Genomic DNA, 17,665 nt, shown 5'->3' on the forward strand with positions numbered 1-17,665 from the left:
GTAAAACCCTATCTGCCATGGCACCAGCCCCCTATAACTCTCGCTCCTTCAACACCCTCCCTGTTAAGGTCCAGAACATCGGAGGCCCGCACTGCCATGGGAAGGTCACCATAGTTGTCATGGGGAACCCCTTTTTTCAGATCCCTGGGTGTCTTTGGTCCTTTCAGTGCTGATGGTCCTTGAGGACTTCAGAAGGGGTGAGGGCTCAGCTCTGGGGCAGTGTCACTGGGGACAGGCTTTGGGCTGGAGGTTGCTTCCATGTAAGGCCATCCACTGTGGTCTGGAGCTACCAGAGGCCATGGCTGGTGTAGGTCAGGTCCACTGGGAGTCGCAGGCTTTTAAATCAAGGGAAGTGCCCCCCTCTAGCCTCCTGGAGCACCTCCCATGCTCATCCCCACCTCTCAGCCCACTGCCCTGCTGAGTGCCCCCAAACGTGGGACTCTTTACCAGGAGCTGAGAGAGAAAGTCCTTATTACTGTCACAACTGGAAGAAATGAGGGGTGTTTCCCCTGTATTCTGGGTCCTGAAGAATGCTCGCTTAGTGTGGAGATGAAGCCGGCACCTAGAAACATGTTAGTCTGGGTACCAGCAGACTGAGCAGCGGTCCTCAGGACAGAGACGCACTTGTTAAAATGTTCTCTCCTGAGTCTCTTCCAGACTTTCTGGGCCAGAATCTCTGGGAGATATGGCTGAAGAATGGACATTTTTACTGTGCTCCTGGGCAATCTGCTTTGAGGAAAATTCATTTGTGGCTCAGCGTGAAAACATAACAGACATGCATTGGATCGTTCCTAAGGGGACATCATCCCTGAGTTTCGGAGCTTCACTTACATCTGTGCATTTGAAACCCGTGTTCACGACCCCACTGCAGGGAGCTTGCTGCAGAGCCCAGAGGATTCAAGATGCTTGTTGGGGGCGGTGAGGAGGGTCACATGGAAGTGGCCTGACATTGAAGTACTCCACAACCATGAGCATCATAGTTGGGGAACACATTTTAAATCTCCCGAGTTTTATGTGGGTCCGAAGGCACAACGCTTTCAATATGAATGAATAAAAGAGGATTTTAGGCTGTAGAAATCTCAGGTCATGCACTGAATTTTAGGAAGACTCAGAAGGTAAAAACGGGACTGATTTTCAAAATTTGCATTTATCAAAACATGACACTTTTCTTCCTGATTATTTCTATTCTGGTTGCATCTCCAGTTAAGACATATAACACTGATGTTATTTTCCAGACAAGAATTTCTGTTGGTGAGGTACGGTTAATGTAGGTGTCACTGTCCATTAATTCATTAGCACAAAACTGATAAAGTCAGAAATTTCTTCCTGAAAATTACAGTCAATGAGAAAGGAAAGCTTCTTTTATTTTGATACAAAACCATGGGGCTGGCAAATATTTCGCATCATGATGAATATTTAAAACAATCCTCCTTTTCCTCTCCTTGACTCACTGGCAGTCCATTTTTTTCTGGTTATTTCAGGCAATTCTGTGTCTTTCCTTCCAAGTCTGTTAGTTTTGGGGGATGAGCTTATGAATAATTTGAAACCTGGGTTATGTCTTCCCTGCTTGTCTCTCCCGTAGTGAGACCAACAGAAATAAACTCTTGATAAATTTAGAAAACAACATTGGTTGGTGCAACCATGTCATGGGGAAAAGGCAAACAACAGCAAAACCCCAGGCATCATCACAACAGAAGCACGATCCTTGTGGCATGATGTAGCCCCGTCAGCCACAAGGTTCTCCTTGTGTGACCGGGGGTCAATGAATTAAGACCGAGAGTCAGAGTGGTGCCCTCCCCAAGATTCGCTGCAGTTCCATTGTGATGTTAATTATTCATGGTGGCCAGTTACATTATTTAAGATGTTAAATGCAGCTCCAGGGCCTTGCAGTCTGAGCCAGCATCTTCAGGATGGGCAGGAAAATACACTGCATGTAATTTATTTTTTGTTTTATTTTTTAAAACCTTTTTATTTTGCATTGGGGTATGCATGTGTGCTAGGTCACTTCAGTCGTGTCCGACTCTTTGCAACCCTATGGACTGTAGCCTACTAGGCTCCTCTGTTCATGGGATTCTCCGGGCAAGAATACTGGAGTGGGTTACCATGCCCTTCCTTCTCCGTGGGATCCTCTGGGTCCAGGGATTGAACCTGCATCTCTCACGTCTCCTGCATCAGCAAGCGGGTTCTTTACCACTAGCGCCACCTGCGTAGACAATTAACAATGCAGTGATAGTTTTAGGCGAACAGGGAAGGGACTCAGCCATACATGTACATGTATCCACTCTCCCCCAACCCAGCCTCCCATCCAGCCTGCCACATAACATTGAGCAGAGTTCCCTATGCTATACAGTAGGTCCTTTTTGGTTATTCATTTTAAATATAGCAGTGTGTACATGCCCATCCCAGATGCCCTAGCTATCCCTTCCCCCTATTTTTTCCTCTTCAACCATAAGTTTGTTCTCTAAGTTTGTGAGTCTGCTTCTGTTTTGTAAGTTCATTTGTATCATTTCTTTTAGATTCCACATATAAGGAATGTCATATGATATTTCTCCTTCTCTGTCTGACTTACTTAACTCAGTATGACAGTCTCTAGGTCCATCCATGTTGCTGCAAATGGCATTATTTCATTCTTTTCAATGGCTGAGGAATATTCCATTGTATTATGTACCTTCTTCTTTATCCATTCTTCTGCTGATGGACATTTAGTTTGTTTCCATGTCCTGACTATTGTAAACAGTGCTGCAATAAACACTGGGGTGCATGTGTCCTTTCAGATCATGTTTTTCTCCAGATAGACTGCATGTATTTTAACAGGGAATTACTCTTCCACAGGCATTGGCCCCTTGGAGTAGTGAGTGGTCTGCTTGGGAGTGCATTTCAGAAGGGGAATGTAAGAGCCAGGAAAACTGTCTGAGGAGATAGATGGGTGATCTACATGGAGTCAGTTCATCACTTTTGCTCCTTTCCTTTAGGAAGGAGTGTGTTATTTAAAGAAGGTTGAAAATATTCTATATTTTCACATAATGGTGAGAATTAGGAATATTAAAAAACAAAATTGTGAGTTTTTGCTGTAATTTGCCTACATACACATTCTAGATTCTTTGAATTGGATCTCTCTTTAGGCCCTGAATTTGGGAAATGTCTGGAGTGTTGTGCTGCAAATCATAAAGGCAGGACACATGCCAACATTTGTATTCCTCTCTGCACCCTCATTTTATCTTTGCTGATGAGTGGAGCTTTCTTCTCAAATGTGCCTTTTATGGTGATCTCAAGCAACTCAATTCATCCTTTTTTTCTTTGTCTTCAGGAGTCTGATCACCGCCAGCTGGGCCCAGCAAATCACCCACAGGTTTCCTTTAACGTGGCCAGTCCTAAGAAGGTCAGGAATGTGACTTTGGTATAGTACAGACATCCCTTTGGCTTCACATGGTTCTTGACTGAGGACCTACATCTCATTGCTCATGACGTCATCATTGCTTACTGTGATGTCATCACTGCTGTCATTCTAACGCTGGGCTCCCACTCTGCAGCATGACCTGGAAGAAGCAATGCTGTCATCATCAGAATGGATATTTTATTTTGAGAGAAGGAATCCATTTTCACAGCTTCTAAAGTGGAATTTGACTTTTAAAATATTTCAAGATTTCAGCGAATTCCATAGTTACTAAGTAAAAGCTGCACATTCATTATGATAATGCTTCTCATCACTCAACACTCCTACTTGCTAACCCAGCAAATGGCAGATATGTCTACATCCCATTGTGATGTTTAAGAGGTCTTTATTATCTAGTCTCTTGAAGATAATATTTATGTATGTTTACTATGTGGGTATTACTGCATATTATCTGTGGAAAAAAAAGAGGATTAAGCATTAGGATCCATCAGATGACTGAAATTGCCCAGAAAAATCATAAGTTGTATGTTATAAATAATATTACATTCTAAAGCAGAAGTGCACCTTGAGAATTATCTTATTATTGGGTATTGACATGAAGACATTCATTTTTGTCTGCTCCCTTATCAATCTTGTTCTCATGTCCTCAGATGAGTTAGATGTGGATTTTGCTGTTTGGGGCATGTATCTTCAGCCATGAAAAAACTCGATATGGGCAATACGTTCTTTCAAAAATAAAAGAGAAGACACCAAAAAATCTTTTATTGTTCTTCTTAACTCTTTACTATTTAAATGGTTTAAATAATCATAGAGTTTAAGAATCAAGCATTTTCCAAGAAACAAGAGACCTCTATTAAAAATTCTTTTTTCATTTTTCATGTAGAGATTCTCAGTGTATTTTGCTGACAACCCATCTCTTCATATTTAACACAGAGGTTGGACTATGATTTGACTGAGCTCTGCACTGGTTGGTGCAGATTACCGTGATGGCTAGCAATTAGTAACTGCCCTGAGCCCCCCATGGGGTTGCAAAGAGTTGGACACACTGAGCGACTTCACTTTCTTTCTTTCTTTCTGAGCCCTCCAGGCCCAACCATGCTATTGTCAAGATAGAATTTGACTTTTCAGAAGTGTTAGGATTTTAGTAAATTCCTTAGAGTTACCTGGTAAAAGACACAAATTCATTGTGATGGTGATGTTTCTTACGATACACTCCTGTGTGCTAATCCATTCACAAAGATGTCTGTACAGGCAGACCTCAGAAATGTTGTCGTTTTGGTTCCAGACCACAGCAGTAGAGCAAGTCACACAATTTTTTTTTTTTTTTGGATTCCCAGAGCATGTGAAAGCTATATTTACATATATTGTAGTCTATTAATGCGCCATTGTGTTATATCTAAAAGAACAATGCACACATCTTAATTAAAAAATATTTTCTGGCTAAAAAATGCTTGCCATCATCTGAGTGGTAAGTGAGTTGCAAACTTTCTGCAAGCGTCACATCATAAATCACTGATCACAGGTTATCGATTGAAAAAAACAGCGCAACCTAAAAACTGAGAATTTTTTTATTTGGCAAATTTTCTAAAGACATCAAGCCTGGAAGGCAGCCTCCTAGTGAGCTCCAGGGGACTACTCCCAAGAGGTAAGGGAGGAGACAGGATATGTAGGAGTTTTTGCAACAGTGACCAGATAGTCATCAAAAGATTGACTGTTAATTAAAGAAAACCAGACATCTCAAGTTAAGCAGTTCAGTGTTGAAATCATTCCTTTTCTGTGCATCTCAGCTGTCTGGAGCCAGGATCTTGTCCTTTCCTGTCCTGAGTCCTCTCAGGGCTCACCTTCAGGGCAGACTGCAGTGGCTGATGGCTTGATGGCCACAGCATCCTTTGTTTGCTGATATGGCAGGCAACATTTTACATCCACAACCGCAGCAAGTATAATAATAATGAAAGTTTGAAATACTGTGAGAATTACCAGACTGTGACACAGAGACAGGAAGTGAGCAAAGGCTGCTGGAAAAATGGCACTGATAGACTTCTGCTGGGTGTCACAAACCTTCAGTTTGTAAATGCAATATCTATGAAGCACGATAAAGCAAAGCATAATAAAATGATGTGTATCTGTATACTATCATGATATAAAATACTTTTTAAAAATCTTAAATTACATTCAGCCCCTACCCTGGACCCTCTTCTATGAATCGATGACTAACTCAAGGGAGATTTGCTGGCACAACATGGGACTGCGTTCTGCTCTGTACCTGTTCTGATTGGCTGGTTCGCATATATATTATCCATTCTGATTGGTTGATGTACATACAATCTCCTTTCTGACTGGGTGGTTCCCGTGCACTATGCATTCTGATTTGTTGGTGTACCTAGACTAACCATTCTGGTTGGTTGGCTCATCTACCCTGTCCATTCTGATTGGGTGGCTTTCCTGCTTTCAGTTCGGTTCAGTTCAGTTCGGTTGCTCAGTCATGTGTGACTGCGACCCCATCGACTGTAGCACTGCCTTGCTTCCCTGTCCATCACCAACTCCTGGAACTTGCTCAAACTCATGTCCGTTGAGTCGGTGATACCATCCAACCATCTCATCTTGTCATCCCCTTCTCATCCTGCCTTCAGTCTTTCAGGCTGTCAAATAGTTTGACTATCACCACTACTTAGAGGATCCTGAAAAAAATACCTCTTATAAGACTGTGTCTGTAATATGAGGGAATTGGTCACCTATGTTCTTGAAGGGTGAAATTAATAGTGCAAAATTTCAGAAAGCCATGAATATTGCTATATCACTTTCCTGAGAGTCCTTTTAATGAGAAACATTAAATGTTTTTAAATGAGAAACATTAATTGCCAATACAACTGCTTAAAAATGAGACTCTTGTTTATTATCAAGACTTCTTTACTTCCTGTAAACATGATTCTGTTTCCCGCCGCCATCCCTGAATGGGAAAGAAGAAAGACCAGAGCGTTCAGGAGACCCTTCAAGCAGAGCTGTTTGATGAGTGAATTCCGTATTTTTCACTTCATGGTTTGCTTTCCTTAAATTGCTACAGAATTTGGATCCTGGGACAAGGCAAATATTATGTCTTTTATGCCTTTTGTAACCTTTACAGAATCTAGCATTCTGTAGGCATTAAGTAAACACTGACATCAAATAGATCAATATTGAGAAAGATAGTATATTGAGGTATAATGTATATTTGCCATCTGCCTGCTATAAGAATTATATTCTTGTGGTTATTTTAGGAGTTGGGGGGTGGTGCATGTAGAATATAATTGAACTTTAAGTTTTAAACTCTGGAGAACGATGCCAAATGATCTCCATAGAAATCTCTCCAACTTGCTACATGCTTGGTGAATCAGTCTATAATATTTTTTCATTCATTAGATTCTGGGAAGTTTTCCTATATTATGAGTAAACAAGTTCTAACAGTAGCTTATTCCATGAGTAAGTTTTCTCAAAGGGATCCTCGGCTAGTTTATTTATTTATTTTTAAAAATTATTTATTTGGCTGTGTTCAGTCTCAGTTGCAGCATGGGGGATCTGGTTCCCTGAATGGGAAGGAAACCCAAGTCCCCTGCATTGGCAATATGGAGTCTCAGCCATGAACTACCAGGAAGGTCCCCTGGCTAGTTTTTATTTTACAAGAGGTATGAACATTTTATAAACCGAACTATCTAGAGTTGACCTATGCAATACCAGAGGCACATGCGGCTATTTGCATTTAAATTATTTGAAATTAAATGAAATATGATTGATTTCCTCAATCCCAGTGGGCGCATGTCAAGTGCTCAATACCAGGTGTGGCTAGTGACTGCTGTGTCGGATGTGTAGATTACAGATTTTATTGCTTCAGAAAACTTTCTGGATAGTGCTGACCTAGAGCCCTCTACTTGGAAATGACCTTGGTGTGTCAAGGATGGGCTGTTTTACACAAACACGCGATCTGTGTTTGCTCTCAGTGTTATGTCTGTGTACTTGCCAGTTTCTATTTAGGAATCCTGCAAATCCCAGGGCAGCTCTCAACTGATAATGGGATTGTGCTGGTGTGATTAAGTCTCTCTCTCACTCCTGCAGTGCACAGAGCTGAAGCAGGCTTGGGGGAAGGGGTGAGAGAAGTTAAAGCATCGTGTCCAAGGATGTTTCTCTGAAAGATACATATGCCTCTCTGCCAGTGAAAGACCAATGAAGCTACAGATGCATTTAAAGAAGTGTCCCTCAGAGCCTTGAGTCATAAAATGATACCCAGGGAGACCACGCCTGCCCATCCTTTCAGGGTTCTTTGACGTTGGTTACACTGTCAGATTCCAAGCCTGCCCCAGGGAGTTAAGGATCTTCCTTTGTTTACTCAGGGCTCCCTGGTGGCTCAGCTGGTAAAGTAGGACTCAAGTCATTCAGGAAATCAGCCCTGAATATTCACTGGAAGGACTGATGCTGAAGTTGAAGCTCCAATATTTTGGTCAGCTGATGCGAAGAGTGGACTTATCAGAAAAGACTCTGATGCTGGGAAAGATTGAGGGCAGGAGGAGAAGGGGATGACAGGATGAGATGGTTGGGTGGCATCACTGATTCAATGGACATGAGTTTTGAGCAAACTCAGGAAGAGAGTGAAGGACAGGGAAGCCTGGTGTGCTGCAACCCATTGGGTTGCAAAGAGCCAGACAGGACTTAGTGACTGAACAACAACAACAACTCAAGTCATAATGTCAATACATCGAAGATAATTGAAGAGGTCCAATAGAAGCACTTCCTGTGCTCTTTGTGGCCCTGATCTAGGAACACCGTTAGGGATCTGAGAGCTGGGATGCCGGTTTTTGGCTGATGATGACCTGAAGGTGAATGGATGCTGTCGAGGATACAAGAGGTGCTGCGTCAGCATCTGAGCCTACCATATAAGTGCGTATCGTGCCCTTGGAGGGGCTTCCCTGGTGCCTCAGTCAGTGAAGAACTCCCCTGCCAATACAGAAGACACGGCTTCAATGGACATGAGTTTGAGCAAGTTCAGGGAGACAGTGAAGGACAGGGGAGCCTGGCGTGCTGCAGTTCGTGGGGTCACAAAGAATCGGATATGACTTAGTGACTAAACAACAACAGCAACAACAACAACATTCCCTTAGGGAAGAACATGTGTCCTATGCAAAGAGGTAGGGCAGTCCTATTTGTGGGTAGACTGACCCAGGTGAGACCCAGATGAGAATGTGGGTCTCAGACGGAGGAAGAGATGGGCTATTCCAGGTGAAGGGGTTTGGGCAAGTAGAATGGGATAGATGGTGGTCCAGCAGGCCCTTGTAGGACATGTAGGTCAGAGGAGCTGTCACCATACCCATCCACAGGACTGACGGGGCATGAGAGGTGGCCAGGCCTGCACAGAGAAGGCCCCTGACGGTTGCTGGGCCACAGGTAGGGGGACACAGCCAAGCTATGGACAAGTGACTGGGAGGGAGTCAGGTAACAAAGACACGGTCTCCTCCCTCTGCTGCTCACCAAACCCTACCAGAGCCAGGACTTCAGGGAGCTTGCTGCTGGCATCCACGCAGGATGGAGAGGGGTGAGTATGGCTGATGGATGGGAGAGGCAGGGAGAAGACACCTGATAACATTTAGGAAACAGAAATTGAAGCATCAAGAATGTGCTTGTGATGTCACAGGGAAAGATGTTGTGCCTGGCAGGGTTCCACTTCTTCTTGGGGTGAATCCATTTACCCCAAGAGGACACACGTTGGAGGAAAGGAATTTGGCTGCATTGAACTTTAGTAGGTTTTATCTTTGTTGATGCTTCAGTAGAACAAAGGGATTGAATGGTGACCTCCTGAAGTCCATCCTGGAGATGCCCACTTCCCCACTCCCCTGACCTGTCCTCACCTGACATGGTCCACTTCTTAGGACCGAGGTCGCCCTGCTCCAAGTGCGTGCAGCCTTTCCTCATCCCTGCAGTGTTTGGAAGGAGCCTCATTCCCCTGCAGTTGATAAATATTTAATTCTCACCCTGCACAGCTTGTAAATCGTGCCACAGGCCATGGCCTCGGGTGAGGCTCACTCTCTAACATTTATGAAGCAGGTGCCCTGGGTTCTCAACTTGGGAAAGGCAGAATTTGAGACAGCAGCCTGGGTCCAGAGCTGAAACAACCCCACAATCGTCTTCTATTGTTGAGTGAGACATGTTATTTCTAAGACTATAATGAGATTCTGACCCTGCAGGCTGGTGGGAAGATTTGTGAGAATCATCGCTTACCCTATGGCTTCAGACGGAGTGGTTCGTGCCTGGCCTCATAATCGTACTGGGTTGACAAAGCAGACAATTTATAAGATTCTAGTAACGTCTATGGGGGAAATGTAGCACGGGATGTATTGATTATATTTCTCTACAGAAACCTTAAGAATGTAGGATGTTTCATAGAGTAACTTAATTTAGCAACTCTTGGTAATGCTCCAATTTCATGGCTAATAAAGTCTAAGGTAGTTCAAAGAATAGCGCATGATTGTCTAAATCAAAAACTAATTTAAAAAATTACAGTTGATCTAGTTTTGTTTGTTTCACTCAGAACGGACAAATTGGACTGAACTAAAAGGCAGTGCAGTCAGCCTGGAGGCTTAGAGCAGCCTCTTCACAGTTGTGCTGTGTGTGTGTGTGTTTTGTGTTTGTGCATGTAACCGTATGATGTGTGTGTGTGTGTGTGTGTGTGTGTGTGTGCTGTTTGTGTGTTTATTTGTATGGTGTGTCTGTATGTGTGCTGTTTTTTGTATATGTGAATGTATCTGTTTGTGTTCTGTGCTTGTGCATGTGTGAGAATGATGTGTGTGTTCTGCATTTGTGTACCTGAGTGTTTGCTGTGTCTGTGTGTGTGAGTGCTGTTTGTGCCGTGTTTTTACAATGTGTGTGTGCCTGTGTATGTGTTTGTGTCTGTATGTGTGAGTGTATATGGTATGTCTGTACATGTCTGCATAAGGAGCAAGATTAAGGGGAGAGACACTGGTGTTGTGTCCCCCATGGTGGCTAGTGAACTACAGCTCCTGAGTCAAGTTCAGCTGCTACTTAGTTCTATATGGCCCATGAACTAAGAATGGTTTTTACATTTTTAAATGGTTGAAAAAAATCGAAAGAAGAATAATGTTTTATAAGGTGAAAATTATGTGAAATTCAAATGTCAGTGTCTACAAGCGAGGTTTTATCAGAAGCCAGTCAATGTGGACGTGTTTTCTGTGGCTACATTCAGGCCTGATGACAGAGTTGATAAGAGCTGTGGCCGAGACCATTCAGCCCACAAAGACCGATGCAGTCACTCTGTGGTCCTTTGAATCAGTAGTGTGCTGACCTGCCCCCGCACAAGGACACTTTCCTGGCTTACGTCAGTGAGTCCTCACTTAGTCTAGTGTGGTCCCAATGAGCCAAGTGAAGTCACAAGATACAGTCCCAGAGAGACCCATGTGCCTCCTGACCCCAGGCCTTTCAGACTCCAGGGTAGGTTCTCTGCCTGCTGTGTGTGCTGGGCGACTCTCCCCTGCCTCTCCACTGCTCTTAGGATGAAATCTCAAACCTTGCCATGGCCTGCGAGGCCCAGCTGAGTATTCCCCCAACCCTCCCTGGCCAGGCACCACTCTCCACACTCTGGTCACTGCAGTGTGGAAAGTACCACAGGGATCTATGGGTCCACCCATCCCAGGGCCTTTGTGCCTACTTGGATCATCCGCTCCCCTCTTCCTTCACTTTATGCAACTCCAGCTGGTCCTTCAGCTTCTCTTTGGTAAAGCCTCTGGAGGCTTCTGCACTGTTAGTTGGCTACTCTGGCTGCTGTGGTTCTGGGTGGGAGCTGGCCACACAGAAAGATGCCTGAAATTTGGGAGGTGGACATGAAGGCCCAGTGACGATGCATGAGGAAGGGTGGGGTGGGGCTCAGGTGCCCCTGGACTTCACTCCGGCCCAGGCTGGCCTGCTGCCTGGCCTGCAGCCCTTCTGGCTTGCCCATGACCTTTCTGCCTCTTCTCTGGGTCCTGGCAGGTGTGTAAAGCTCTGCAGGGAAGGTTGCTGGTTTCTGTAGGGCACCTGTGTCGTTGGGGTGTTCGAGCTGAGAGAAGAGCTGTGTTTCTTCCCAGGTTCTAGTTCATGTGGCTGCTGACTATTGCTTCACACCTCACTCTTCTGCTGTGGTCTGACTGCAGGGGCCATGCTCACCTGGGCTTCTCAGCTTCCCCTCACAGGCCCTGTCTAGGGCCTCTTTTCTGACCCTCCAACCCTCCCCTTCTGGGCCTTTCCTTCCCCAGCATATTCTGTGATGTGGGAGGTGGAATTCTGATGATTAATCCTTTATTCTGACTTTTGAGAATCTCTTGGACTGCAAGATCAAACCAGTCCATCCTATAGGAAATAAACCCTGAATATTCACTGGAAGGACTGATGCTGAAGCTGAAGGCTCCAAATCCTTTGGCCACCTGATGCGAACAGCTGACTCATTGGAAAAGACCCTGATGCTGGGAAACATTGAGGGTAGGAGGAGAAGGGGGTGACAGGATGAGATAGTTAGCATCACTGACTAAAGGGACGTGAATCTGAGCAAATTTCGAAAGATAGTGAAGGACAGGGATGCTTGGCATGCTGCAGTCCAAGGGGTTGCAGAGTTGGACCCAACCGAGCAACTGAACAACATTCTGTACCGGAGCTTCCTGCTTCCTTGATGGAACTCTGATTCCTTCCCTGCTGGGTTAATGCCTCGACACAATTAATATGTCACTTTCGCTGTCTCCTTCATTGCACTAATGACGTAATCGTGTAATTAATTACTGACTGGCTACTTTCCCATTAAATTCCGGGAAGGTGGGCTGGCTCCTTACCCATCAGCTCCCTGTGGCCCTGGCATTGTTCCTATCAGGGCAGGTGTGTTCCTCATGGTGGATACACTGCTGCAAAACAAATGATTCATTTCAGAAGCAGCCTGGGCACATGGAAATCGGTTTTGCTCTTCTGCTGTGGCTCACCTTATTTTCAGAACCTCCAGGCTTTCAAGGCCCATTTTGACTAATGCATGTTAGTGGCCACTCTCCCTTCCTTGGCTCATCTGGTTCCACAGTATCTCTAGTCAAGGGGACCCAGGCACCAAACTGTGGCTCAAAGATGCACAGTTAAGGTAATTGCTGTGATTTTTTTATTTTTGGAGGAGTCATTACTGAGTTAAATTTTCCTTTTTTTGGAGACTAGAGGCCTCCAAAAGCCTGGTTGCAGGGGAAACAGCCTGCAAAGAAGCAACTGGGCTGGCAGCCAGCTTGCCCTGTGACCCTGGGCACATTGCCTGGCTCCTTTCAGTTTTGTGGCCTCTTTGGTCAACGGTGTGGCCCTTCTTCTTGTGTAGGTGCAATGCTTGAACTTCTTAGTGATTGACATTCCTGGAGACTTTCAGTTGAAGGTGGGTTTCTAGATTTCTACAGCACTAGGGAAAAGTCTGCAAAATGTTCAAATGTCCCATCAGACATCCTACAGAAGTGATAAATCTGTATCATCAAAAATCCACAAACAATAAATACTTCAGAAGGTATGGAGTGAAGAGAACCTTCCTACACTGTTGGTGGGAATGTAAATTGGTGCATACACTATGGAGAACAGTATGGAGGTTCATTAAAAACCAAAATTAGAGGTTCCTTAAAAAACTAAAAATAAAGTTGCCATATGATACAGCATTCCTGCTCCTGGGCATATATCCAGTGATTAATTTAACCTGAGTCCATTTTTCATTATAAATATCTCACAATTAATACAAGCATAAAGTATATTTATCATGCATGTAAGGTACATTGACTTCTCTAAAACACAGTTACCTTGACAATCAACAGAAGATTAAAGGTGGTTTAGGGAGGAGCTTCCTCAAGACTTGTTCGCCATACTGGAAAAGTGCATCCCCAATAGAACTGCTATTCTGAGTATTTGAGTTGCTCATACAATGCCCAGGGATCCATCCAGATTTACAGCTGCTGCATCCGGGTAATTCTCAGTGTGACTCAGGGATCTGATGACTTCATATGTCTTCTGGTATGGTCCTGTGCTTGTGTGTTCAGTCGTGTCCGATTTTTTTGCGATTCTTTGGACTGTAGCCCACCAGGCTCCTCTGTCCATGGGGATTCTTCAGGCAAGAATACTGGAGTGGGTTGCCATTTCCTCCTCCAGGAGAGTTTCCCAACTCAGGGATTGAACTCATGTCTCCTGCATTGCAGGCAGATTCTTTACCTGCTGAGCCACTGGGGGTCCTACCAGGCCTTATTTTTGTAGTCTTATAAATGACTTCCCTTTCATATCACCTTAATTAGTTAAACATTTATCTGATTAAAGTATAGTTGATTCAAAGTGTTGTGTTAATCTCTGTGATACAGCAGAGCTGTTCAGTTATACATATACAGACATTCTTTTCCATTATAGTTTATCATTGGATATTGAATATAGTTCCCTGTGCTGTACAGTAGGACCTCATTGTATCCATTCTGTATATAACAGTTTGCATCTGCTAATCCCAAACGCCCAATCCATCCCTCCCTGCTCCTTGGTAAGCACAAGTCTGTCCTCCACATCTGTGAGTCTGTGTCTATTCCATAGATAAGTTCGTTTGTGTCATATTTTAGATTCCACATGTAATATCATTTGATATTTGCCTTTGACTTATGTCACTTAGTATGATAATCTCTAGGTCCATCCATGTGGTTGCAAATGGCATTATTTCATTCTTTTTTATGACTGAGTAGTATTCCATTGTATTTACATACCACACCATTATCCATTCATCTGTCGGTGGACATTTAGATTGTTGTCATGTCTTGGTTATTGTGAATAGTGCTGCTATGAACTTAAAAGTGCTTTTCGTTTTTTTTCTTTTAATTTATTTTTAATTGAAGGATAATTGCTTTACAGAATTTTGTTGTTTTCTGTCAAACCTCAACATGAATCAGCCATAGGTATACATATATCCCCTCCCTTTTGAACCTCCCTCCCATCTCCCACCCCTCTAGGTTGATACAGAGCCCCTGTTTGAGTTTCCTGAGCTGTACAGCAAATTCCCATTTGCTATCTATTTTACATATGGTAATGTAAGTTTCCATTTTACTCTCTCCATATATCTTACCCTCTCCTCCCCTCTCCCCATATCCATAAGTCTATTCGGTATGTCTGTTTCTCAATTCAGTTCAGTTCAGTTCATTTCAGTCCTCAGTCGTGTCCGACTCTCTGTGACCCCATGAATCGCAGCACACCAGGCCTCCCTGTCCATCACCAACTCCCAGAGTTCTCTCAGACTCACGTCCATCGAGTCAGTGATGCCATCCAGCCATCTCATCCTCTGTCGTCCCCTTCTCCTCCTGCCACCAATCCCTCCCAGCATCAGAGTCTTTTCCAATGAGTTAACTCTTCGCATGAGGTGGCCAAAGTACTGGAGTTTCAGCTTTAGCATCATTCCTTCCAAAAGAAATCCCAGGGCTGATCTCCTTTAGAATGGACTGGTTGGATCTCCTTGCAGTCCAAGGACTCTCAAGAGTCTTCTCCAACACCTCAGTTCAAAAGCATCAATTCTTTGGTGCTCAGCCTTCTTCACAGTCCAACTCTCACATCCATACGTGACCACAGGAAAAACCATAGCCTTGACTAGACAGATGTTAGTCGGCAAAGTAATGTCTCTGTTTTTCAATATGCTGTCTAGGTTGGTCATAACTTTTCTTCCAAGGAGTAAGCATCTTTTAATTTCATGGCTGCAGTCACCATCTGCAGTGATTTTGGAGCCCCCCAAAATAAAGTCTGACACTCTTTCCACTGTTTCCCCATGTATTTCCCATGAAGTGATGGGACTGGATGCCATGATCTTCGTTTTCTGAATGTTGAGCTTTAAGCCAACTTTTTCACTCTCCACTTTCACTTTCATCAAGAGGCTTTTTAGCTCCTCTTCACTTTCTGCCATAAGGGTGGTGTCATCTGCATATCTGAGGTTATTGATATTTCTCCCGGCAATCTTGATTCCAGCTTGTGCTTCTTCCAGCCCAGTGTTTCTCATGATGTACTCTGCATATAAGTTAAATAAGCAGGGTGACAATATACAGCCTCGATGTACTCCTTTTCCTATTTGGAACCAGTCTGTTGTTCCATGTCCAGTTCTAACTGTTGCTTCCTGGCCTGCATACAGATTTCTCAAGAGGCTTGTCAGGTGGTCTGGTATTCCCATCTCTTTCAGAATTTTCCACAGTTTCTTGTGATCCACACAGTCAAAGGCTTTGGCATAGTCAATAAAGCAGAAATCGATGCTTTTCTGGAACTCTCTTGCTTTGTCCATGATCCAGCGGATGTTGGCAATTTGATCTCTGGTTCCTCTGCCTTTTCTAAAACCAGCTTGAACATCTGGAAGTTCATGGTTCACTTATTGCTGAAGCCTGGCTTGGAGAATTTTGAGCATTACTTCACTAGCGTGTGAGATGAGTGCAATTGTGCGGTAGTTTGAGCATTCTTTGGCATTGCCTTTCTTTGGGATTGGAATGAAAACTGACATTTTCCAGTCCTGTGGCCACTGCTGAGTTTTCCAAATTTGCTGCCATATTGAGTGCAGCACTTTCACACCATTATCTTTCAGGATTTGAAACAGCTCAACTGGAATTCCATCACCTCCACTAGCTTTGTTTGTAGTGATGCTTCCTAAGGCCCACTTGACTTCACATTCCAGGATGTCTGGCTCTAGATGAGTGATCACACCATTGTGATTATCTGGGTCATGAAGATCTTTTTTTGTACAGTTATTCTGTGTATTCTTACCACCTCTTCTTAATATCTTCTGCTTCTGTTAGGTCCATACCATTTCTGTCCTTTATCAAGCCCATTTTTGCATGAAATGTTCCCTTAGTATCTCTAATTTTCTTGAAGAGATCTCTAGTCTTTCCCATTCTATTCTTTTCCTCTATTTCTTTGCATTGATCGCTGAAGAAGGCTCTCTTATCTCTTCTTGCTATTCTTTGGAAGTCTGCATTCAGATGCTTATATCTTTCCTTTTCTCCGTTGCTTTTTACTTCTCTTCTTTTCACAGCGATTTATAAGGCCTCCCCAGACAGCCCTTTTGCTTTTTTGCATTTCTTTTCCATGGGGATAGTCTTGATCCCTGTCTCCTATACAATGTCACGGACCTTAGTCCATAGGCACTCTATCTATCAGATCTAGGCCCTTAAATCTATTTCTCACTTCCACTGTATAATAATAAGGGCTTATCACAAGAGAAGACTCTACACATGGACATCACCAGATGGTCAACACCGAAATCAGATTGATTATATTCTTTGCAGCCAAAGATGGAGAGGCTCTATACAGTCAACAAAAACAAGACCAGGAGCTGACAGTGGCTCAGATCATGAGCTCCTTATTACCAAATTCAGACTTAAATTGAAGAAAGTAGGGAAAACTGCTAGACCATTCAGGTATGACCTAAATCAAATCCCTTATGATTATACAGTGGAAGTTTCTCAATTACTGCCCTGTAAATAAATTCTTCAGTACTGTTTTCTAGATTCTGTATATGTGCATTAGAATATGATATTTATCTTTCTCTTTCTAACTTACTTCACTCTGTATAATAGGTTCTAGGTTCATCCACCTTATCAGAACTGACTCAAAGGTGTCCCTTTTCATGGCTGAGTAATATTCCATTGTGTATATGTACCACAACTGCTTTATCCATTCATCTATCTAAGTTATTTCCATATTCTAGCTATTGTAAATAGTGCTGCAGTAAACAATGGGATACGTGTGCCTTTTTCAACTTTGGTTTCCTTTTTCATAATTTTTCAATTATGCCTAGGAGTGGGATTGCTGGGTCATATGGTGGTTTTATTTCTAGTTTTTAAGGAAGCTCCATACAGTCTTCCATAGTGGCTGTATCCATTTCATCTCTTCCCATCTGTCATTTTTCTTAACTGGTTACATTCTCCTTGGAATAATTTTGAATGTTGGAGAATTATCAATGATATCAGAGCCTCATGGTAATTATAGTTCTGGGCTTGATGTTGTCTTATTTGCAAAGCTTATTTCTTCTGGTGCTGAATTCAGTATTTACACGCAGCAAACACATCACTTACAATTGGATGTGGGTCCCCCTTCTGCCTAGGATGGAGAAAGCTGGAAAGAACATCACTCAGACTTTCAGGAGAAGAAACCAGATAAGCCACAAAGTTGTAGTTTTTCCTGAACTCACCATAGGGGCAATCGAGTAGCCTGAATTTCAAGGGGCAAAGTTCTTCCCTCCAGTCACAAGTACTGCCTCAGAAC

At 43.4% G+C, this 17,665-nt stretch overlaps 1 protein-coding gene across 6 annotated transcripts in view; it reads left to right on the forward strand.

Moving 5' to 3' along the window:
- The window catches only part of IGSF5 (immunoglobulin superfamily member 5), a 52,574-nt gene extending 46,299 nt beyond the window's left edge, over nt 1–6,275 (forward strand). For all 6 annotated transcript variants that reach the window (XM_060395995.1, XM_060396007.1, XM_060396005.1 and 3 more), the window contains one exon: nt 3,308–6,275. In XM_060395995.1, the coding sequence (XP_060251978.1) occupies nt 3,308–3,403 (96 nt within the window). In that variant the 3' untranslated portion in view covers nt 3,404–6,275. The remainder of the gene's footprint in view (nt 1–3,307) is intronic.
- The last annotated feature ends 11,390 nt before the right edge of the window (nt 6,276–17,665 follow it).

This window comes from Ovis aries, chromosome 1, assembly GCF_016772045.2.
Source record: "Ovis aries strain OAR_USU_Benz2616 breed Rambouillet chromosome 1, ARS-UI_Ramb_v3.0, whole genome shotgun sequence".
Lineage (NCBI taxonomy): Eukaryota > Metazoa > Chordata > Mammalia > Artiodactyla > Bovidae > Ovis > Ovis aries.